A 22,963-nucleotide genomic window follows, 5' to 3' on the forward strand; every position below is an offset into this window, starting at 1 on the left:
AGGTCCAAATCAGTTTGCCACCGAGGGAAAGGAGGCATTGGGCATTGGGCCTGTAGGGCAGCAGACTCTTCTGCTCTCCTGCTGCTGCCCCAATGGGCAGAGGTGATGGAAATGGTAGCCCAACAGCAGTTGGGGGGCCACAGGTCAGAATCAGATCATTTTGAAGCCCAAACCTGTCTAAGGCTCTCATCCCAAATCCACAGATAATCTTCTCCCCCATCTGAGAGAGGGGTCTGGAATGGGAAGGGCTTTCTCCTCCTCCTCGCTGGCTCTCCTGATCAGCAGATGCTTTTCTCTTTTAAAATGTAGATTACAGGAGTCTGAAGAGCTTTCCTGTTGTGGCTCTTTGGAGTTCAAAGAGTGTGCTGCCATGATGGCCTGATGAATTCTGACACCTTCCCCATTGCTGCTTGCCATGCCTCTTTGGAGGAAAGAAGAGAACAAAACCTGATTTAATTTGTACATGGGATGGATTTGAGCAAGGCGCCCTTGATTTCAGAACTGTCAGGGGCGCCTGTGCTGTGTAACCTGAACTGACGGGAATAATTCACAGATTTAAAGCCGCACAAAAGCCGCTCGGCATTCAGTCACGTCAAGGTTATTCCTTGTAGCGTGGAGCATTTCTTGCCTTGTTGAACTGATGTGTTTTTAGGTGTTGGTTTCTCCAGGCCAAGGCAAGATCCTGCTTTGCCCGCGTGATTCTTAAGTCTGCAGGAGGCCTCACCCGGGTCCCTCAAGAGCATCTGGCTGACAGATTATAACATGTGGCGTGCCATCACTGCTTGCCCTCATTCATTTCCCCCTTTGCTTTCTAGGCCAGCCGGGGGTCTCTATGGCATCGACAGCATGCCTGACCTGCGCAAGAAGAAGCCCACCCCACTCGTCAGTGACCTGGTGAGACTTCCTGCCCCCCATCTCCCCTCCATGAATATAATGGAAGTGGTATTTACTGCTTTTCCTTCACGTGCAGAAATGCTATAGGAACAAGACTCTTATGATGAGTTAGACCTGGATAATGTGGATTCCTGGCAAACTCTCATTTGAAAAGCTGCAGCTTCTTGATGGAGCAAGTTTTCTCTGGAGGCCTCTGCGTGGCAGTCTCCTGCCCTCAGTCCAGCTAAGCTAAAAGCGAGGAAGGCAGGGAAGAGACAGATCTTTTCCCAAGCATTTCCTCTGTTTTGTAGACTCTGAAACAAATGTGTTAGTCACGTTTGCCTCTCTCTGCTGTGTGGATGTATTTTGCAGACTCTCCCCTTTTCAAGTCTTGCTTGTTTCGCTTTATATGCTGCTTCCACCGTTCAGCATTTATTTAGCCCTCCCAGGGTCTTGTGTGCCACATGCAACTTGGAAATGACCTGGTCTCTTGTCCAGATGAGGGCTCTGTCTCTTCCACCCAATCCGACACTGATTTCTTGAAGAAAGGCCTCACTCGTGACTGAAGGGCTGGCTTTCATGCCTTGCATTTGGCACAGAAAGGCGGTGGAGAGATTATCAGAGTCAGTAAATCAAGGCGATGTAAATCTTTGTCCAAAACACACCAGAAAACATCAAAGCGGGAGTCATGGGCAGTGGGTGAAGGCAGGGGCGGTGCTCTAAGAGGGGGGTACAAATTTGGAAAGAGAATTGGCTACATACAGCAGGTTTAAAACTAGGCATCAGGAAGAGCCTTGTTCTGAACAACTCATGTATTGGAAACTGGTGAAAAGGGGATGACAAACAAGTTGTGGAGATTTCTTTATATAGAGGAATCGTGCCATTTGGTTGGCTACAGTGGCATAGTGTGGTGGGCAGGGTCACAGGGGCAGCTGGCCTGGGTGCAGAAGTCTTTAAGGTGCAAAATTTTGAAAGGAAGAAAAGAAAAAGTAGCAATAATAAATCAATCGTAGTCCCTCCCCCTCACACAGAAAATTCCCCAAAGTTCACAGGGTGGACTGAGGAGAGGATTTGGGCGACAGCTGGTTGCTAGGGTGCCCCCTGAAGGGCTTTAGAAAGATCCCAATCCCCTGTCCTGTTCTCCGCCATGCTTGATACTCACAGGGCACCGCTGCTGCCGCTCAGGTAGGTCACTGAGCTATTGCCCCTTCGTTCCACCCTATCAGTGGGCAGTGCCAAGGATACTTGCCTTGCCCTGGGTTCTGGCAACTCACGCTAGGCCACTGGTTGGTTATAAGGCTTCCATAGTTTTTCAGAGCTGCACAATTAAAAGCAAGAAAGGTTTCGATTAACATTACTGAGACTTAACAACAGATTTCAGGAACACACTAGATGAGCACAAGAGTCCTTCCACTTCCTTATCAGTAGCATTGACCAAGGCCAATGTCACCAATTCCTCTAGACGCTGAGATGGGAGTAGTATTTCCTAAACATTTCTGCAAAAGGAAAGGAAAGCCGTGAACTTAGTTTCTGCACTGGCAGCAAGATCCGTCTTGCTTAATCCACACAGCGTAGAATAATAGCTACCTGGAGAATTGCATCTGTAACCTTGCAAAGAGGAAGCCTGGGCAATGTGTTTGTAGCTTCAGTGATGGGGGGACTAATGGAATTAACCTGTTATGCTTCTCTTGTATGCTGACATTCTCTTCCTACAGGCCATGGTAAGTGGAGATCCAACCGTACACTCCTTCCTACAACCACCTATTTAGTTGCATTTCCCTTTCTGGTGGCTGCCCCCCCTTTTGTTTATTTCTGCAGCTTTCTCAATGGAGATAGCCTGCCACAATCCCCTTCCTTGCCCATCAGTGCCTTCAGGATCCCACACAGTCCTGCTGTGAAATGACCCTAGTTCTGGGGGCTTGGGCCACCTTCAGAGTGAGCATCATCACCTTGCCTGAGGGGCTCCGTGGATGAGGCCCTGATCTGCCTCCTGGCCCCCCTGTGCACTTGGCAGTGGGAGCAGCCAGTGGGCAAGCTCATTTCAGTCAGTGCTGAATATGGCATGCGGACGGATCCAGACATGCATGCCCACTTCTCCCTTTCTCAACCCTCCATGCGTGGTGCCTGCCCCTTCTGGTCCTCTTGCACGGAGGAGAATTGCTGGTTTCCCCCACTCACAGCCTGCGGGGATGGTCCAAATTGTATCCTGCAATGGAAGAGGCCAGCTTCCTTGAAGGCTGCCCTCAAAACGTTGGGCAAAAATCTATCTGTTGGGGATCCTTTGGGTACATCTTGCCTTTTTTCCCAAGCAAGAGGCTGGATTCAGTAGGTCTGTTGGATCCCTTTATGTGATCCCCCTTGGACCTTCCTTCTGTGCCCTGCCTGTGACACGAGGAAGGGCCGACTAGCAACTCTTCCTCTCAGGGGCAGAGGAGCTGTGGTGGGAATGGCAGAGCAGGCAAGGCTGCTGGAGCGAGGAAGCCTCTTCTCTCCTGCTGCACTCCTGTTAGTTTGGCTTCCTGCCCTCCCTTCAAGGAGCTCAGGGTGTCTGACTTGGGGGTCAGCAACATGCGCAGAGACCACCCTGAGCTGTGAACGATGCTCTTGAAAGAAGCACAAGGGTGCAGAGTAACTGAGGCTGCTTTCTTTCCCAGTCGCTGGTCCAGTCCCGGAAGGCCGGAATTACCTCAGCCATGGCCACCCGAACTTCTCTCAAGGACGAGGAGCTGGTAAGGGAGCCGGAGAGCTCGCCTCCGCCTTCTGGCAGGCCCCGGCCTGTGGTCCGAGTGCCCCTCGCGCTCTCCGTGGAGCACAAAAGCCGGCTCAGAGCGAAGCTGGCGTGGAAAGTCCGCCCTCGTCGGCACAGGCGAGATCAAAATAGCATGAAAGGGGGAGACTTTCAAAGGCAGCCAAGAGAGCTGAACTTGCTCCCACAGAACAGCCATTACAAGAACAATGGGGGGTGTGCCGGGGGGGGGCGGTTAATTACCTACGTGGGACTGCTGAAAGGAAAAGCAGCAGCACCTGAGGAGACGGAACAGAGCGGCTCTCGCGCTGCTGCTTCCATCAAGTCTCCTGCTCCTTGCCTGTCCTTTGAAAGTGCTGCCCAGGGCCCGGCTCTTAGGGGCGATGGGGCGGGGGCCATGGAGGGCTCCCCACACGCTGCCACCGCAACACAATGCAGGCATTGCTGGTCTGGTCAGTTGCCGGGCCTTGTTGAAAGGAAGCTCACAGGAGAGGAGGGCTCTGCTTGCTCAGTCTACGTGGATCAGGCCCCACCACTCTGGCTTTGGTTACCAGGGGCAGCTAGCACACTCGAGGAGCTCTTCTCCTGCAATGAAGTATTTCCCCCCCCCCCCGGCCTCTTTTGGTTTGGAAATGCTGGCCCTGAACACGTCCTTGCTGAGTTTGGCAAGGAGCTGTTCGCTGTAAGTGCTGCTCTCTGCGCGCTGCCTGGAAGGGCGGCTCTGCTTCAGGGCTGACCCCAGCAGGCATCCCATAAATCTGGCAGGTGTGGCCGGGTCCCGTATTCTGTCCCTTCAAGAAAACGGGGCCTGATCCCTAAACGAAACAATTGCAGCCGCTCGTGCTGAAGCCTTTCCCCTGCGCAGGCCGTGACTCCCTGTGCCTTCCTCTTTCAGAAATCACATGTATATAAGAAGACCTTGCAAGCCTTAATCTACCCCATCTCCTGCACAACCCCCCACAACTTTGAGGTCTGGACAGCCACCACCCCCACCTACTGCTACGAGTGCGAGGGGCTGCTGTGGGGCATCGCACGGCAAGGGATGCGCTGCACAGAGTGTGGGGTCAAATGCCACGAGAAGTGCCAAGATCTGCTGAATGCCGACTGCCTGCAGAGTGAGTAGCCCCTCCCTTTCCTGTGGGGCAAGAACTGCTAGGGGTAGAGGGGGCGGGCTGTAGGGCAGCCACGTTTGTTGCGTTTCTCAGTGGCTTGTTTTTGAGGAATGAGGCAAATGAATGGAAAGGCTTAAAAAATGGGGGCGAGGAAATGGAGAGAAGGCTCTTGAGATTCTGAACAGTGGGTCTCCCTGGTGATGGTGCTTCGTCTGCTCTGGATGGGGCTGGGTAATGGGTGCCCCCCCAAGTGTTGTTGGGCTACAGCTCCCCTTGTCCCATGGGGCCTGGGGGCGCAGGAGAGTTGGAGTCCAGCAGCACCTGCCGTGGGGCAATCAGGTGAGCCAGCTCTGCCCTGCAGGAGGTGGAGATGTTCTTCAACCCAGCCTTGGCACAGGAGACCCAAGTGACCTCAGTGACCAGAAGGACCTTGTAAACAGCTGTGTCCTCTCTAGACGGAGAGCATCTGACTGCTTGGTAACCTCCCCTCTGGATCTGACCTAGTCCACTGTTGTTCACTGATGTCATCTGTCCTGGGAGGGCCCCCCTTTTTTTTTTTCCTTTTTGTTGAAGGAAAAGCCAAAATAAAATAAGTTTACTCTTGTGGGTTTCTGTCTGTATCACAAATAGAAAGCTGTGTTTTTGTCTTTCTCTTCTTGGAGGAGAGGTCTCTTTCCCCCTCCATGGGGAAAACAAGCTGTTTCCTTGTTAGCTTCTGACTGCTTTGGCCTCCTGTCTTTGGGAAGAGTTAAAGCTCAGAAAAGCTGACACTTTGGGCAGTAGCTTTGTTCTGGGCTGGCCCCATCCCTCTTCCTTGAAGGACATCAATGCTCAGCCTGGCTTTGTGTTTCCTTCTTGCCTCTGCTCTTGGCACCTGAATGTTTTAGCCAAGTAGCATTTTGGTCTCGGTGGATCACTTTGAATATAATTTCAGCCATGGAGTCCCAGGAGGAGTTGCCTCTTGCTTTTGTGTGGTGTGTGCAAATTGCCTCCTTTGTCTTGTGAAGGACAGATGGCTCTGTGAGGGAGGTAAAAAAGAAAAAGAAGTCCACCTGGTTTGCAGCTTCACAGAAATAGAAATCTCACATTTTGAATGCAACAGGTGCGGCAGATGCATTGATGCCCAGATGGCAAATCCTGCAGGGAAGCTATGAGGCCTAATTTTGGTTTGGTTTTCTGAGAGTTGACCCACTGCTGGCAGTTTGCTGAGGCTGCCTGCTCAGCCTGTCTTTTCCTAGAGTTGAACTAGACAGGTCATTGCTGCTTGGTATTATTCATCTGAATCACGACCATGGTTTGTCAAGAGGCCTGCTTTCTGAATGCAGAAAGGAAATCTGTGGGGTGTGTGGAACAGGGCAGAGATGAGAGACCATAATCCAGGACCTTGGCAAAGCACTTAGAGGGAGTGTCCTGCAGTGGACAAATTAGGCTGAATCCTTGCCATGTCTGTTGCTGTGTCTTCCTCTCTGCTGCATGAGAACTCTTGCGCCCGGAGAAGCAGCAAAGTTTGTGCAGTAATTTAGATGGCAAGAGTCTGCAGCTGCAAATGTCAACATTTAGAGAAGGGAGCAAGTTCACTCCCACCAGAAGTCAAGTCTGTTCCTCTGCAGGTTGTTCCCTTTTCTATCTGTGACTTGAAGTGGCTGTGAGTGAGCATTGTTGTGGTCCCAACCAAGGAGGAGCCGGTGGAGCCAGGCAGGTGGGCTTCCGCAGCACCAAGGAGAGCTCCCAGTGAGCAACTTGCTCCAAAGAGGGTTGGAGGTGGAACTGTGGCCCTTTCAAGCCCACAAATCTGCCCCTCCGAGGTTCTGACCCCTTTTGGAGTAGTAGACCTTCTGTGGTCTGAACACAAGCGCTTCTCCTGCACTCCATGGCTGGTGCTGTCAGACTGTCTAGGCAGCAGGGGAGGCACTGGGTTCCTTGAGCCCCGGGAGAAGGCGCCCAGGATGGTCCAGACTCTGGTTCTGTAGGTGCTTGGGCATCCAGCTGGGAGCCAGATACCTGGTCCAGCCTCAGCTGCTGACACTGCGGCCTCCTCTCAGGGCAGGAGCAACGGTTCACAGGGGCTCAGAACAGTTGCTTGTATGCCATGAATGCCATGACCTGGGATCATGATTTGGACATACATAAAAATCTGTACACTTCGGGATCCTCTTGCAGGAGAACCAAGGATTGAAAACAGACTCTGCCATTTGGATGCCCCCTTTTCTTGGGTTTCATATCCTTATTTCTTAAGTCGTGGTTTGAGCACACTTTATCTTGGTCTGGTTCTGCGCCATTTTGAATTGAGTTTGATAGTAGCATGTAGCTTGCCTACGTTCAGTTAAGGTCTGGAGCCCCATCACAAAGCATCCTCAACCCCCCCCCCCGGCAGAGCAGAGGGGAGAGACTATTTTCCCCAATGAAGATAAGGGGGGAGAGGAGGGTGCCCCCCTCCCTGGCGCATCTGGCAGGGCTTGCAGCATCCTTGACTCAAACCCTGGAAGCCAACCAGCCGCTTTGGGAGCTGGCTCACTTCCGACTCCGCTCTGGTTGTTTGAGCAAAAGGGGCAGCTTGATGCAGCTGGGAATTCTCGTTCTCTTCCTCTTACAAACCTTGGTGCGGAGTGTTCAGGCGGTGATTGAAGTGCAGCCTTTGTGAGCGCCAGTTTCGTCACAGGCTCTCTGTCAAGAAATGTTTGGGCAGCAGAAGGAACGCTGGTTTTTATTTTAAATCACAAAGCCTATTTTAGGGTTCCAAGAACAAATCATTTTCAGGCATTACCCTCCTACCTAACAGATGTCCCCCATACCATCAGCAGGAGGAAGGTGCACATTTCTCCACTAAGGCAAATGGCACTTGGGGGAAAACTCCTAAGGGGATCCCCAGTTCCTGTGCAGCAAGCACGTTCTGTTGGGGGCTTCCCTCTCCTTGTGACCACCCTGCGCAAGATGCTGGGGGAGCCAGAAGCCACGGGGGGGGGGTGTTCTCCTGAGGCTGGGATCCTGTTCTGTCATCTGGCCAGGAAAAGACCTTTAAGTTACAGGCTAGCAGGATCCCCTTTCCCCCTACTCAGCCTCTACTTATAAACGCTGTTTCTGTCTGCCTGTCTGTGTGTGCCCATGCACCACTCCATGTTTGCAGCTCTCCCATTAGCAAGAAGTACTCTGTTTCTGACTGCTACATAGCTATCGCATTTGAGCCTTGGGTGGCATCGGGAATCTCAGTCTTGCATATCACACAGCCCTGACTTAGGGGAACTGAGTTGGGTCCTACTTCCTGGAAAGCTAGCATGATTCCAAGAGCAGTTTTGCTCCCCAGCCCTCTTTCCGGCCAGATCGAAGGGGTCAGCTCCTTGCCAGCCTTCCCTTGCTAATCCTTTCCGCCTTGTTTGCAGGAGCAGCAGAGAAGTCCTCGAAGCATGGGGCCGAGGATCGCACCCAGAACATCATCATGGCCATGAAGGATCGCATGAAGATCCGAGAGAGGAACAAACCAGAGATCTTTGATCTGATCAGAGATGTCTTCAGTGAGAGCAAAATGACCCACTCTCAGCAGATGAAGACGGTCAAGCAGAGCGTTCTGGACGGTACCTCCAAGTGGTCAGCCAAAATCACCATCACAGGTCAGCAAGGCGGCCTGAGCCGTTGGGGGGGGGTGAAGGTGCCTTCGCTGCCCCTGGAACTGCCTCATGTGTTTCTTTAGCTGTGCCGTCTTGGTACAATGATGTCTTTTTCTGAACCTTCACCTTTCCCCCCATAGTGGTCTGTGCGCAAGGCCTGCAAGCCAAGGACAAAACGGGTTCCAGTGACCCATACGTGACAGTCCAAGTCGGCAAGACAAAGAAGAGAACAAAAACCATATTTGGGAACCTGAATCCCATTTGGGATGAAAAGTTCCACTTGTAAGTATTTGTGTGCCGTTTTTTCCATTCTTCTTTCATAGATTCCTGTGTTGTCCTTTTTGTTTACAAAACCCCTGGGGGGGGGCAAATACCCACCAAATATCTCAATAATAATAAAAAGGCCAAAAGTTGTTGATGATGGTGGTGGTGGTGGTGATAATAATAGAAATAATAATAATAATATAATCTATTTAGCCCTGATTCAAGATAGCAGCATCCAGGGGCACAAGAAGGGGTAGCCAGCCAGCCAGCCAGCCACAGGCATTTCTGGAGAAAGACAATTGAAAGGGGCCCAGTTGTCTGGCTTCTTGTCTGGTTTGTGTAGTGAGATTGCTTGGTAGAGGCAGGAGGTACAACTGTGGTGATCATCTGAATCACCTGCTGGAGATGCAGTTTGTGTTTTCAAGATTGGGTGCTATGGCGGAGCTGCTCAGTCTGTGGCGATTGTACAATATAGCTTTGCAGGGCTCTGTCTTGCCCCCCGAGCTCTTCAATGTCTTCTTGAAACTGACAGGGGAGGTTTGCCAGGGATTTGGGTATCTGCCTTTTCATCTGATCCAGAAGAGGCTGTGGACGTCTGGGCACCATGATGGGCTGGGTGTGGGCTGAGGAGCTGGAGCTCAGTCCAGGGAAGGTGGAGGTGCTGCTGTTGGGTGATGTGTTGGACCATGAAAGGTAGACGACAGGGCTGCACTTCCCCTGTGGCCAGCTCAGGGCTGCATGTGGAGCCAGCTGTGCTGAGAGATGCCTAAGTAGAAACCGATGCCTTACAACGACTCCTGATTTCCCTTTTGGGAAGGGATGATCTTGTCTTGGATATCCATGCTGTGGTAACACCCAGTTGGAGGACTGCTATGCAGTATATATGGGGCTGCCTATGCAAAACATTAGGAAACATCGGTTATTCCAGAGCACAGCAGCCAAGATATTAGCTGGGACTCATTTGGGGGAACTTCACTGGCTTCTGATTTCCATCGGAAAGTGCTGATTCTAACCAAGAAAGCTATTTATACCCTGGGGGCTCTTTTCCTGTAAGAACCTCCCTTTCAGTGGAGATCTAATCAGGCCCTTCCAGAAGCTAGAGGGGGCTGCCACTGCAGAGAGGGCCTTTTCCGTGGGGCTGCCCCACTTTCTTTGCCTGCTCCAGACACATTGACCCGGCCTCCTCATTACTCTCCGCTAAGCCTCCTGCTTTCCTGACCTTTTAACAGAACTTGGGATCCGTCATCTTTTTTTTAAAAAAATGATATTTATTACTTTTTCAACATTTCCAACACAACACTACAAACAAAAAAGAAAAGAGAAAAAACAATACAAATACAATACAAAAACGCTACATGGACTAACAAAACAAAGCAAAAACAAACAAAAACAATTTAAAAACACCTCAAACATTTTCAATATCTTATATTTCATTCACTTATTTCCAGCGACCTCCTCACACCTCCCTTTTTCCACTTCTATTAATTGTTTCAGCAATTCCTTTCCATCTTACTCTGTTTTCTATCCTATAATTATCTTAACACATTCTTGCCTTATTTTTCCTTTAATTTTCTATTAATCTATTTATACTTAATTCCTTATGACATTTCTACTAAAGCCATATAACTTCATTCCAACATTTTTCTAACATTCCTTAATTTTACAATATTTCTATAAATAGTCTTTAAACTTTTTCCAATCTTCTTCCACCGATTCTTCTCCCTGGTCTCGGATTTTGCCAGTCATTTTCGCCAATTCCATATAGTCCATCAACTTCGTCTACCATTGTCCAACACTTCAGTGCTTTCAAGAAGCAACCATTCTCTCAACCAGCAAAAAGCAGATGGTTCACAACGAAATTTAAAGGTCTGGTAGGGCAGGTCCACCTCCTTCTTTGGCATCCATCAGTATCTTAAGTTTTACTCAAGGCTTCCTGCCCTGCCAAACAACTCTAGAAACATCCCTCTGCCACCTCCTGAAACACTCCATCCCATCCAAAGCTTGCAATGTTTGAAACAAAATCAACACCCCCAGCAATACAGCAGCCCTCATCCCCACCACAGTACAGTGGTGCCCCGCAAGACGAATGCCTCGCAAGACGGAAAACTCGCTAGACGAAAGAGTTTTCCGTTTTGGAGGTGCTTTGCAAAACGAATCTCCTATGGGCTTGCTTCGCAAGACGACAATGTCTTGCGAGTTCCTGCTGGTTTTTTCCCCTCCCCCCCTTTTTCTAAGCCGCTAAGCCGCTTATCAGCTGATCCGATCAGCAGATAAGCCGCTAAAAGCCGCTAATAGCGCTAAGCCGCTTATCCGCTGATCCGATCAGCAGATAAGCCTCTAAAAGCCGCTAATAGCGCTAATCTGCTAATCCTTCAATGGGCTTGCTTCGCAAGACGAAAAAACTGCTAGACGAAGAGAATCACAGAGCGGATTCTTTTCGTCTTGCGAGGCACCACTGTAACCCGGCCCAACAGTAACAACTTCTGATTTGTCCATATTTCCAAATCCCCCTTCTCTTCAATCCAACATCCTTCACAGTTATCCTTAAACAGATTCACATTTTTGGCAGTCATACTAACCCCCAAATACCTCTCTTTCTCAACCAATGGTAGTCCTGTCGCCTCCTGAAACTCTGTCAAGCTTTCCTTTTCCAGTTCAGATAGGGCTCTGGTCCTCAAATTCATCTGTTCTTTAAGTTCAATCATAACGAATGTCAGCTTATGTTCATCAGGTTGTATGGATGGGACTCTCCTCTCCAGTTGTATTGCTTTAGATTCAGCAGCAAGGGTTTTTCCCCTGACTTCATCTGCAGTTTGCCGTATCAGAGTAGATTCCTGTGTCAGTTTCTGGGTGGTTTCTGAATTGGTATTCACCTTTTGTCCCAAGTTATTTAAACTTTCTACGATTAAGTCAATTTCAATATTTGCAGCATCCATTTTCACATTATCACGTCTGTTTTCTTGTGAAGTTGTTCCAGCGAATCGTTTATTTTCAATAATGCAGCCACTAAGGCCTCGTCTGTCGACATCCCGTCTGTTTTTTCCTTTCCATTTGCCATAACACTTAAGAGATTCAAGGTCAATTCCAAAGTCTCACACTTTTTTATCTTGCAGCTGGAAATTCCCCTAGCCCAGCTTCTGTAAAGTAATCAATTTCAAAAGCTTCCACTAGGGGAAAACAGTTTCTATTTGTATCGGTCAGTATGTCCTCTTTTAAACACAGTTTCAATAATCCAAAGTTAGTTTCAATTTTCAGTTACTTTCCTCCTTTTTTTTGAAAACAACCGGAGACAGTAGAAACAATGTATTCTCTTGTTTAGCTACCTGTCAATGAACGTTCTAAACGCTGTCAATGGATGTTCCAAAAAACATCAATCCTGCTAGCAGCCCGTTTCCAGGGTCAGAGCGGCGGTATTTTAACTCTCTTAACTCTCTCCTACAGGCATATTCAGTCCACCACTCCCCCCCCCTTCTTCTGTCTCCAAAGGGGGGGGGGTTAGTTCTTTACCGATGGAAATTTAGTCTTTTACAGAAGGCTTTCCAAGACTTTAGCTTGAGGCCTCCTTGCTTCAGTTTATCTAAAAAAGGGGGAGCGGACTTCCTGTATTGAACCTCCCTGTTTCGATGCCAGATTAAACGTTTAAAAATCCAATTCTTCCCAATTCAGCTCTACTCACGGGTAATTACTTTAGAGTCAAATTGTCCACAGGAAAAAGTCAGTGCTCTCCGGCAACAGCTATGCGGCTTTGCTCCGTGGAAGAAGCAGACGATTCGAAGCACCGCGCCACTCACCCCACATCGCTCCGGATCCCCGAAACCGGGTTTCCCCGCAAGTAGGGGAGGCGCAAAAGGTGCCCGCCGAATCCCACGTTCACAGGCTTCTCCTGCCTGTGATTTTTATGGGTCTCCGCCTTCGCCGTGGCGGTACAGACCCAAATTCCCACGGGGCAAATTCCTCCCGATCAGAGGAATTCCGCCATTGCCGGAGGCACCAACCCGGAAGCCCGGGATCTGTCATCATTACCAGGTTTTTTATTTATTTGTACTGTATTTTTGAGTACCTTTGAGTATTGTTTCTACTTTTGCTCCTTTTATTGAAATCAGTGATATTTAAGTGGTCATTTGTAAGCTGCTTTCAGGACAAGGCAAAAGGAAAAAGTAAACTTACATGGGCCTCTGGTTTTCTAATCGTCAGAGGCAGGGCCGGCCCACCCATGAGGCAAGGTGAGGCAACCGCCTCGGGCGGCAAGCTTCACAGGTGCAGCAGATCCCAATGTAGATCTTTATCCCCGCCCCGTTATGGATGTAGATTTTCATTCAGCCCTTATTCCCAAGCAGGGAAGGAGAGACCATTTTGTGGTTCGCCTCAGGTGCCCAAATGTCTTGGGCCAGCCCTGGTTAGAGGGATTATGCTCCCTTCATCTTGCTTCAGGAAGGGCGTCACGGTGCCTGCAGGGTGCTTCTCGGTTAACAGTGCAACCCCTGTATCTGTGCCCAAGTGGCATGAAACCTGGCGGGCAGCACAGTGACTTAGAGAGCGCGGAAAGCTGCAGCTAAGGACTTTGTTAGTCTGCAAAGTGGTTGCCAAGTTAACAAGAGATGCCCTCAAGTTGCTGCTGCTGCTGTCGTTTCACATTTAATTAACGCTAAACCTAAAGCGGAGACGGCTGCTGCAGAACAGCTTTGTTTGATGGGCACTCAGCTTCTTTAAAAGGGTCTCCTCCTCGACAGCAGTTGGCCAGCTTTTCCCTTCCTCCTCTCGGCCTCCTCCCTCCCTGGGCAAAGGAGCCCCATAACCCCCAGAAGACCCCCTAAGTGTCAGCCAAGGGACCTTTTCGTTTGGTACTTTTGTCGGCTATCTGAGCTGCCAAGGCTCTTCTTCCTTGAGAGCAGATTTTGAATGAAAATGGATGAAGTGGGTCTTCTGTGAGCTAGAGCAGCTCAGCAGGATCCCACTCCATTCTGAGTGTAAGATGCAGTTTGTGTTTTCAAGAAAATTGCGCATGTTACAAAGATTAAGCTTCCTGGTCGTTCTCTGGAGAATCATTGTCCGCAGGAGGCCTGGCAGGTTCCTTACACAGTATTCTGCAACCCATCGATAGTTTGCGGAGACACCTCCAGGTTTAAGAGCATGAATGGAGGAGAGATGGAATCCTCTGCAACTGTGCTGATGTTTGCGTTGGGCTGAAAGGGGTGCGTGAACATCCCGGGATCAGCTGCCACCCAGTGACCCTTCCCATTGCCCCAGGGCGGGTTCAGCACCGGGAGTGGAGTTTCTCTTCCCCCTGGGCTGGGAAGCCAGTTTCCTCCGGACGTTCGCTGCCCCTTGGAAAGCAGAAGAGCTGCCTGCTCACAAGGCTGGAGCTGGAAAGCTGAGACATGGGCGCGTCGAACCTCTGCTGACGTCTCCAGATGTAATTGTCTCAAAGGGGGAATCAGAAAGCACAGCTCATCAGGGGAATAATCACGCATAAACACAGGATTTCGGTGAGATGCTGAGCGTGATAATAGGCTGGGCCCCTGCAAGAATGATTACAGAGCCAGGCGGAAGCTTTTAAGCAGCGACACTGTAGTTAACCACCCAGCTGGCTAGTTCGAGAGGATTTAATGGTAATCAAAACTGTTACATGCGGCTGCCTCATCTACACCTGATATTGATCATCAGCTGCAGGGAGGCTCTCATCTCTTGTAGCAGCTGGACTGGCTCTGGTAGCGAAGGAATAAATATATCACAAAGTACCCCGCTAACTCCCCTCCCCCTCCCCACAAAGCACCCGGCTACACTGCCACGTGGCTGGAAGAATACCATGCCTGGCAGCTTCTGAAACATTGGCATGACTTGGGCAGAGAGAGACCGCCCACATTTGACCACTTGCAGTGTCATCCTGTTAAAAATGCACAGAGTGTGGTTCTGAGAGAGGAGGAGTTGTGTTTTATGTGAAGGATGTGTAGACTTGTGAATAAATATATGACTGGAGCATAGAAAACAAATTGAGAGTATAGGGGTAAAAGCTGTAGGAGACAGAAGCACCTTACTGGGGGGGGGGGGTGTCTGCTATAGACCTCCAAGCCAGACTGAAGACTTGGGTGGTGCAGATTACCAGCCATTCAGAAAAGAGAGCTATAGAAGTCGTGGGAGACTTCAACTTCCCTGATATCTGTTGGAATGCAAACTCTGCCAAGAAGGTGAGGTCCAGCCTGCACTCTGGCTCTGAGAAGGCCAATTTCAAAAAGCTTAAGGAAAGGAGCTGCTGGGTGAGATTCCCAAGGTCAGAAATACTCAAAGAGAAGGGAGTCCAAGTTGGGTGGGGGTTTCTAAAAGGAGAAACTGGAGTTTCTGTGAAACACAGTGTTTGGGCTTATTATATGCGTCTCAGGCTCTCTCTCCACACACACCCACACCCACACACACCCCAACTACTGGTGCACTTGACTCTCGAGAAGCCTGCTTGATGCAGCATTTCCAGAGCAGTTGAGATTCCTGCACTGCAGGGGTTGGGCTAGATGACTCTTGGGGTCCCTCCCGACTCTGCAATTCTATGATTCTAAGCCCGAAAAGAGAGGTGGCACCCCCTGGCCCATCCAGAGAGGGCAGAGCAGCGCCACCCCCGGGGAGCGAGAGGAGCACAGTCAGAGAGAGGCCTTCCGTGAGTCCGAATGGAGCTCTGCTTCCCAGTGGAAGCCGAAGGCAGGAAGGTTTCGGATGGACGGCAGCCTCCCTGGGAACATCTCCCGTTTAATTCACTCTCAGCCGTACAAATTGCCAGGCGTTTAAAAGGTGTCAATTAATGGATCCCGAGTTACAGGTCAGAGGCAACTGGAAGCGCCGCAAAGGCTTGGGGGAGAGCGAGGGAAATGCCACTGCCCTGATTGACAGAAGCTTCGCCGTTCGCCCATGACCCATTTTTTCACTTTCTTCTTCATTTTCTTCGGGTTGCTTGGCAACAGATGGTGCATTCTTAAAAAGGCTAAATCCCAAGCCGTGAGCACAGGCTCTGCGATGAGGCAGGTCGTGCGTTTTCCTCCCCAGGCCGGGTGGTTGCCAGGGCTGGTTAGGATGAGTAATTGTTCCCATCATGGGTCCACCTGGGCCTCTGCCTTTCATTCCGTCCTTTCTGTCGCTTGCCCTTTGTGAGCTGAGACATTGGCCACAGGAGCCAGCCCGTCTTGCTAGACACACACACACAAACCTGTTCTGGGGCTGCGGGGAGAGAGGTGGACCCAAAAATGACTTTAGTCCAGACACATGCATCCTCTGTCCCTTGTACCTTTAGGTTGGCTTCAATATCGCATTTGCACACCAGAGATTGCTTCCAAAATGACTTCTGAAAAGGCTGCGTGCCTCTGGAAAGGAGGTTTTCCGTAAGGATTCAAGAGCAAGCTGTGAGATGCTGGCTTGGTTCCTTCCTGCTCAGTGTAGCACCCCAGGAAACAGCCGCAGGAGTGGCAAATGTTCATGTCAAGTGATTTTTACCTGTGTCGCAATAAGCAGCCGTGCGGACAGGTTCCAAAAGTGCCTTCCTGTGGGGATCCAGGACCAAGGACGAGGGTTACAGCTTTTCCTCCTGGGAACGAGCTCAGCTTCTGCTGGGGATTGTCCAAGCTCCGTGCCAAGATCACACGCAGGGTTGTTTTTGTATCGACTGGAGACTCAATGGCTTTAAACTGATGTGAAAAGCAAACAGCAGCCTGTCTTCACATCTTGAGGAAACATCATATTGGGCTGCCTGGGAAAGAGATGGTTGCCGGGCAGAGCCCAGCTCCCTCTGCCAGTTGTCTCAGGTCTCCCAACCTCACAGCTGGCAGAGATCTCCAGGCCCTTCTGGGTGGGGGAAGCATCATCTGGCGGGCTCAGCTTATATGTACAAGATTTCAGCTGGATGTGAGGAAGGATGCAAAGTGGTGGCTTTGCATCTTTTCCTTTGGCCTGGAATCCCTCAATCCTTCCTCCTTTCCTCAGCAAATGGTGCCTTTCTTTAGGAAAGCCGAGCCTTATACAGCAGAGGGCATTTGGGGCAGTGGAGGAGTGAGGGAGATACTTTTTAAAGGCAGGAGACTGAGCTACACGACAGTGCGCTCCCTCCTTGAACATCTTGAGACTTAGGCTGGTGCGCTGCTCGTTTGGAGCTCTTGGAGCCTCGGTCCAGTAGACCTGAAGGAGCATCTCCACCCCCATCGTTCTACCCGGACACTGAGGTCCAGCTCCGAGGGCCTTCTGGCGGTTCCCTCATTGCGAGAAGTGATGTTACGGGGAACCAGGCAGAGGGCCTTCTCGATGGTGGTGCCCTCCCAGTGGAACGCCCTCCCACCTGATGCCAAAGAGAAAAACAGCTATCAGACTTTTAGAAGACATCTGGAGGCAGCCCTGTTTAGGGAAGCTTTTAATGTTTAATAGGGTTATTGTATTTTAATATTCTGTTGGAAGCCGCCCAGAGTGGCTGGGGAAACCCAGTCAGATGGGCGGGGTATACATAATAAATTGTTGTTGTTGTTGTTATCTTGACTCCGTCCCCTGCTGTCCCGCACTGCACAGGGAGGAAGGGGGCCGTTCTCCCTGCCCTCCCAGGCAGCCTTGTGGAGCCTCCTCACGCTCATGATCTCCTCTTCCTGGCTTGCTTTCAGTGAGTGCCATAATTCCTCCGATCGGATCAAAGTGCGGGTCTGGGACGAAGACGACGACATCAAGTCCCGGGTCAAACAGAGGCTGAAACGGGAGTCTGATGACTTTCTGGGGCAGACCATTATTGAGGTGCGAACCCTCAGTGGGGAGATGGACGTCTGGTACAACCTGGGTAAGAAACCTCTTTGCTTGCTGGCATTTAGGCAGATGCTGAATGGGAAACAGAGCTTAGCTCAGGGGTACAAGGTCTGCTTTGTAGGTAGGTTCAACGTTCTTGGGCCTACGCTGCTTCGCTTCAGTTGGAAATATAGCTTTGTAGACATGTGGACAGACTACCTTCAAAAATAAAGGGACATTGTGTGAGCGAGACACAGAGAGAGACCCACTTCAGTCTGTGCTCAGCCAATAATTTAGTTGCTGGGCCTCAAAAATACAAGCTGCAAAATCTTCCCACCTGGAAGCCCTCTCAGAGTCTGGCAGAGAGGCCACAGAAGTGGCTTCCCTGAGCCTTTCCCTGCAGGGCTGCCTTCTGAGCTCTGACTCGGCTGCCCTGCCAGGAGTGTCTGCAACCTCTGACTGGGCTCAGAACCCAGATCCGCTGCCTCTCGCTGCGCACACAAGCAAGAGAACAGCTGCCGTGAAGACCCCTCCCCCAGAAGAGTGTTGTGGGCAGAAGCAAAGCCGTCCGCAGACACCTCTCTTTCACACCCCCCACGAGGCAGCAATATTTGGGGAAGAGTCTGGCTTGGTGAGAGCTCGAGGCAGATGGTGCCTGAGTTTGGGGGGAGGGCTTGCTTGCCTGCAAGAGTCCTCCGCTGCCCCCCTGCTCTGCTGAGCCCTCTCCTGCTTTCTTGCCTGGGCTCTCATGGGAAGGGAAGGTTTGGGGGGGGGGGCACATTTCAGAGAGGGGCACTTGGCTGTGTCACAGAGGGAACGCTACTCCTCTCGCAGCCTGTGAAGTTGTCTTCTTCTCCATCTTCCTGATGGGCAGCTCCAAGGCAGGTGCTCCCAGGGCAGCCTTGACTTGACTCTTGGCTGAGCCATCCCAGGGCTCTGAAGACATGGAAGCCACCTTCCGCCTCTTCCCTTGTCTCCTTCCTCTGGAATTGGATCCCCTGGGAGCAAAGGGCTGTTTCAGTTTCTTGAAGCCCAAGGCCTCCAACTCCAGGCTTTTGTAGCCAAGGGCAGGATCCTGCCACTGACACTGCAGTGGCTGAGGGGACACCGGGCTGCAGAGAATGGAGAATGGGCTGCAAAGTTTGCTTGTGAGCCAGGTAGGCAGGAGCAGGGCTGTCTTGCTGGCACAGCTCTCTGTCTGCAGAGCCCCAACGCTGGTCTTTTGAGAGGCCCCCAAATGGGGGAAGGGGTGCAGTCCTAGCCTTGGGGTACAGAGCGCAGGGTTAACTCTGCTTTTTAAAAGAAAAGGTTTCTTCTTCTTTTTGGGTTTTTCAAAGACTTACAAACATACAAATTACAAAGACACAAATCACATACATTTCTGATACACATATATTTGACTTCCTTCCCTCGTTTTGTGGTTTCTTTTTGTTTAAAATTTCCACCCTGAATTTTCCACATTGCTCCATCTTTAAGTTATTATCTAGTTTCTCTTAATAATACTTTTAGCTGTTTGTTTTACGTTAACCCTCGCAGGGTTAGCTCCGGCTGCCGCTCCCCTTTCTTCCTCCAGCCAACCTTGCTGTGCTTTTGTGGACACCCAAACCGTGTTAGGTGAGGCTCAGGGTTTCCCTCTTGAAAATGGGCTCGTTTTTCCTTTTAGAAAAAAGAACAGACAAGTCTGCCGTGTCCGGTGCCATCCGCCTGCAGATCAACGTGGAGATTAAAGGTGAAGAGAAGGTGGCCCCTTACCATGTCCAGTACACCTGCCTTCATGAGGTAAGCTCCGCAGCATGGTGGAGGCCCAAGGCGGCAGCGTCGTTTCTCGTCTTACAAAAAGAATGTTGTGGCACAGCGAATTCAGCATCCCCAAGGGCGGTTCCTCTGACTCTGGAAACCCCTCTCTCTTGCCTGCGTCTCTTGGATTCCTGGGGAAACTGGCAGGCTAGTGGGGCAGAATGGGGGGAGATTCTGGACAGACAGAAGCATGTCCTTCTTCACACATGCTTAAGCTATGGATTGCGCTCCTGCAAGACGCCATGACGGCCACCAGCTTGGACTGCTTTAAAGAAGGATGAAGCAGATTCGTGGAGGAGGAGGAGAGGGCTATTGATGGCTACGAGACTCCTTGGCTTTGCTCTGCCTCCCTGTTGGTGGCAGGGATGCCTCTGAATGCCAGGTCCCGATTTGGCTTTGGGTGCCTTGTTAGCTTCTCCAGAAAAGATTTGCAGGCTGCTGCCCAAAACAGTCTCCTGCTCTTGTGGGCACAGCCTGCTTCGATTTGTGCAGGGTGGCCCCCTGCCTAGGGAAAGAGAGGCACGTCCGTTTCCTTTGCTTATTTATTAGCTCCAAGGACGTTGTGCTGACTTTTGGTCGCTGCTCAGGAATGAGCAAGTTCATGGCCTGCTGGCATCTCCTGCACTGCAGCCTCTGGGCTCCAATTAAAGTCCTGGAAGAATCCTGGTTCTGGGATGATTAGGCAGTCATGTCCTCAAAGTTTCAACAAGGACCAAATGGAAAGGACTCCATCTTCCCAACATTGTCCTTTTCCGGCTGCGTTGGCTGACGGGCCTTTTGCAGTGGTGTGACTGTTCATTCCTGAGCCCCAGAGCGGAGAAGAGCTGTCCCTGAGCAGGCTGACAAGACGGAAAGCTCAAAGATGATTTGGGCCCGAAATTGAGCCAGCGGGGATGTCATTAGGAAATTCATTTGCATGACAGCAGCAAAGAACAGAAAGCTGGCCAGTAATGAATGTCTAGCAGGACACCAGTATGTGATCTGCTTAAGCCATTTCCTCACCTTCTTTCTCTGCCCGGCCACCTGATGGTTTCATAGCCCCTCCAAAAGGGGGGTTAATTGGGGTCGCTTTAGGGAGTCCCATTTTGCTCTGGGAAGTGTGGTTCAAACTCCACCTGAGTTGAAGCAGGCAAGCTGGCTCAGGACCAGGCCCCTTGCCGCCAACGGGCTCATCCTCTGGGGCTGCCTGGCCTGTTTAAGGAAGCGCTTTGCTCCAGGCCGGCCTCACAACCTTCTCTGGTTTTGCCTGCCCAGCAGAGCTGCCCAGTCTGCGACCTGGTTCACTTGTGGAGAACAGAAGAAGAGCCTGCTGGATCAGGCCAGGGGAGCTGCGAGTGGGAAATGGGAACTCCACACAGAGGGATAGTTGGAGAGAAGCAGCACACTGATCTTGGTAGCTCAGGCACAGAAGAGGAGCCTTTTGGACCCTGCATGCCACCCCTCAGGCATCGAGGGCAGCATCTCTGTGGTCACTTCTATCCCCCCTTTGCATAGAGAGCTCATGGGTGACCTGCCCTGATTCGATCCCCTGCCCATTGTATCTTCACAACACCCCTGTGAAGTAGAAAAGGTGTCAAGGTCACCCAGAGAGGATTTGAACGCTTCACACAAGTTCTTGGCAATAGCCCTCACCTTGAGCTTGAGCTTTCTGCAGAAGGGGTTGATTAACCAGAAAAGATTTGGGTGGGACAGCAGAGGTTGTCAGGATGCAGTGCAGGGGGGGAGAGCAGCCTTCAGGCCAGGGGGAAGGCGAGGGTGGGGGACGAAACCCCACAAGTTTCCCCAAGCTACAAAGGCAGGTGGACTCTGGCCACTGGGCATCTGCTCTTCCCTTTCTGAGTTCTTTAAGAGTACCCCATGTATGTCAACGATAAAGGGAACCTAACTATGAGGGTGCTCTGTACCACTCCGACCTTCTGTTGGGTCCACACCCGAAGCAGTGCTGTGTCCGTGTCTGTGGCAGCAGCAGCCCCTGCGTTGATGTGCTGGTCTGCTCCTTTTCTGTTCCAGAACCTCTTCCACCACCTGACCGATGTGCAAGGAAACGGGGTGGTGAAGGTTCCTGATGCCAAAGGGGATGACGCCTGGAAGGTTTACTTTGATGAGACAGGCCAGGAGATTGTGGACGAGTTTGCCATGCGCTACGGGATCGAGTCCATCTACCAGGCCATGACGTGAGTTCCTGCCCGATGCTGAGCATCCCTTTCATTCTGGGTGCCACTGAAAGGTCCATTGTGGAAAGGTTTCCTGGTTAGGAAGGGGCGGGCTTGTCTTTGATGCGAGAAAGTCGAGTCTGAGAGCAGCTCAGGAAGTTGTGATGGCGGGACTTTTGAGAACCACTGTCCTTTTAAAACCTGCCTTCTGCAAACTCTTCTGCAGAATATGATCCTGGCCTTTGTCGGCCATCAGAGTCCTCCTTGCATACTTCCATTTAAATTGCCAGTTTTGCCAACTGCAGGATCTCTGCTTCTGCTGCCTTGTATCTTAATGCTGTTCCCTTATTCTGGGATGCCAGAGACAGGGCCGGGTGGGGCTGGAGGGGGCTGGAGGGGGCTGGGGCTCCCCTTGGGAAAACTGGATCCAGGTCCCCCAGGGAGGCTCAGGGAGCTTGTAGGTTCCTCTGGGCTCATCCTGCCATCCTCAGGAAGGAAGTGGCCTCATTTGCATTTTCTCATTTAATTGCTCTCATTAAAGTGCAGAAAAGAAGCCCTCCCGCAGGAAAACTTAAAACTCATTCCCCCAGCACTAGAGCTTGTGGGATGATTAAAGTAAACAATCAAAGAAAAACTGCTGTAAATAAGGGAAAACAGTGCTTGAAAGGGGATTATGTCACGAGACTGACAGGAGAGAAGCACTCTCTAATTAATAGAGTTGGCGAGAATGAGAGAGGCTGAGCACGGCTTGCTGGGAAGTTGCTGGAGGGGAAGGGCGGCGCGGAGCAGAGAGGCTCTTGCTCCAGATTCCAAGCAGGAGCTGAAGCAACAGGAGGCTCTGCTCTGCATCCCAGGTCCTGGGAGTCTCAGGTGGGGAGAGCCCTCCTGCTGCTGCTGCATTTGCTTCCCAGGAGAGGCAGCGAAGGATGTCTTGCCGTTGGGAATGTCCTTGCGCTCAGAGCGCTGGGCAGAGGCAGGGAGGTGTAGGTTCCTGGGCACTGGGTAAGTTTATTCCCAGCTGCTTCCTTATTCTGGCGCATCTTTTAAGGCGGTCTGTAAAACCAGCGGGCTAGTTAGCTGTGCTCCCTGTTGTGCCTCGTTGGTGCTGGGGGTCAGGCAGAGAGGACTTTCCTGGCAGCATCGGGACCACCTGGCACCGGCCCACTTGCAGCCAGGCTTCTGTATGGTGTGAAGCTCTTTGCTGTGTCATTCTGTTTGGGATGGATCATGGGATGGTCTTGCTCATCTTCAGTGCCTATTATGGGTTATGAGTGGGATTCCCCTTCCCCACACACACCTGAGCCTCTCTGCTACATCCTGAGGCCCCTCTCCACCCCCATAGCGTGGTGCCTCATCCACTCTCTTGAGTCACTTGGAGCCATTTGCTCTGGAGGAAGCATGGGGGGTGGGGGGGAGGAGATTTTTGCTCTTGACTTGCGCCCAGTGGCCTGGTTTTTGCAGGGAGGGGTGTGTGTGTTGGAGTGGATGAGCTGCTGCTGCTGCCCGCCCCCAGCACCTCAGTCACCCTGTGATTTCTGGCACAACAGAGGTTGGGTTGATGCTTGGTAGGAGAAGGGGAGTCTTTTTTGAAGATAAAAGGCACCTTACGCATGTCCTTCCTTGAGATGGCTCTGAGCATCCCTGCAGCTTCTGCCTGATGGCCCCCCCTGGCTTCTGTTC

At 51.2% G+C, this 22,963-nt stretch overlaps 1 protein-coding gene across 1 annotated transcript in view; it reads left to right on the plus strand.

Moving 5' to 3' along the window:
* UNC13B (unc-13 homolog B) overlaps positions 1-22,963 on the plus strand; it is a 127,967-nt gene that overhangs the window by 66,159 nt on the left and 38,845 nt on the right. Inside the window, exons 14-21 of the mRNA XM_083464360.1 lie at positions 708-894; positions 3,528-3,602; positions 4,515-4,734; positions 8,109-8,336; positions 8,474-8,615; positions 17,219-17,388; positions 18,997-19,112; positions 21,141-21,304. Of these exons, the coding sequence (XP_083320486.1) occupies positions 708-894; positions 3,528-3,602; positions 4,515-4,734; positions 8,109-8,336; positions 8,474-8,615; positions 17,219-17,388; positions 18,997-19,112; positions 21,141-21,304 (1,302 nt within the window). The remainder of the gene's footprint in view (positions 1-707; positions 895-3,527; positions 3,603-4,514; positions 4,735-8,108; positions 8,337-8,473; positions 8,616-17,218; positions 17,389-18,996; positions 19,113-21,140; positions 21,305-22,963) is intronic.

The sequence above is a fragment of the Podarcis liolepis genome, assembly GCF_965112155.1.
Source record: "Podarcis liolepis genome assembly, chromosome: 11".
Taxonomy (NCBI): domain Eukaryota; kingdom Metazoa; phylum Chordata; class Lepidosauria; order Squamata; family Lacertidae; genus Podarcis; species Podarcis liolepis.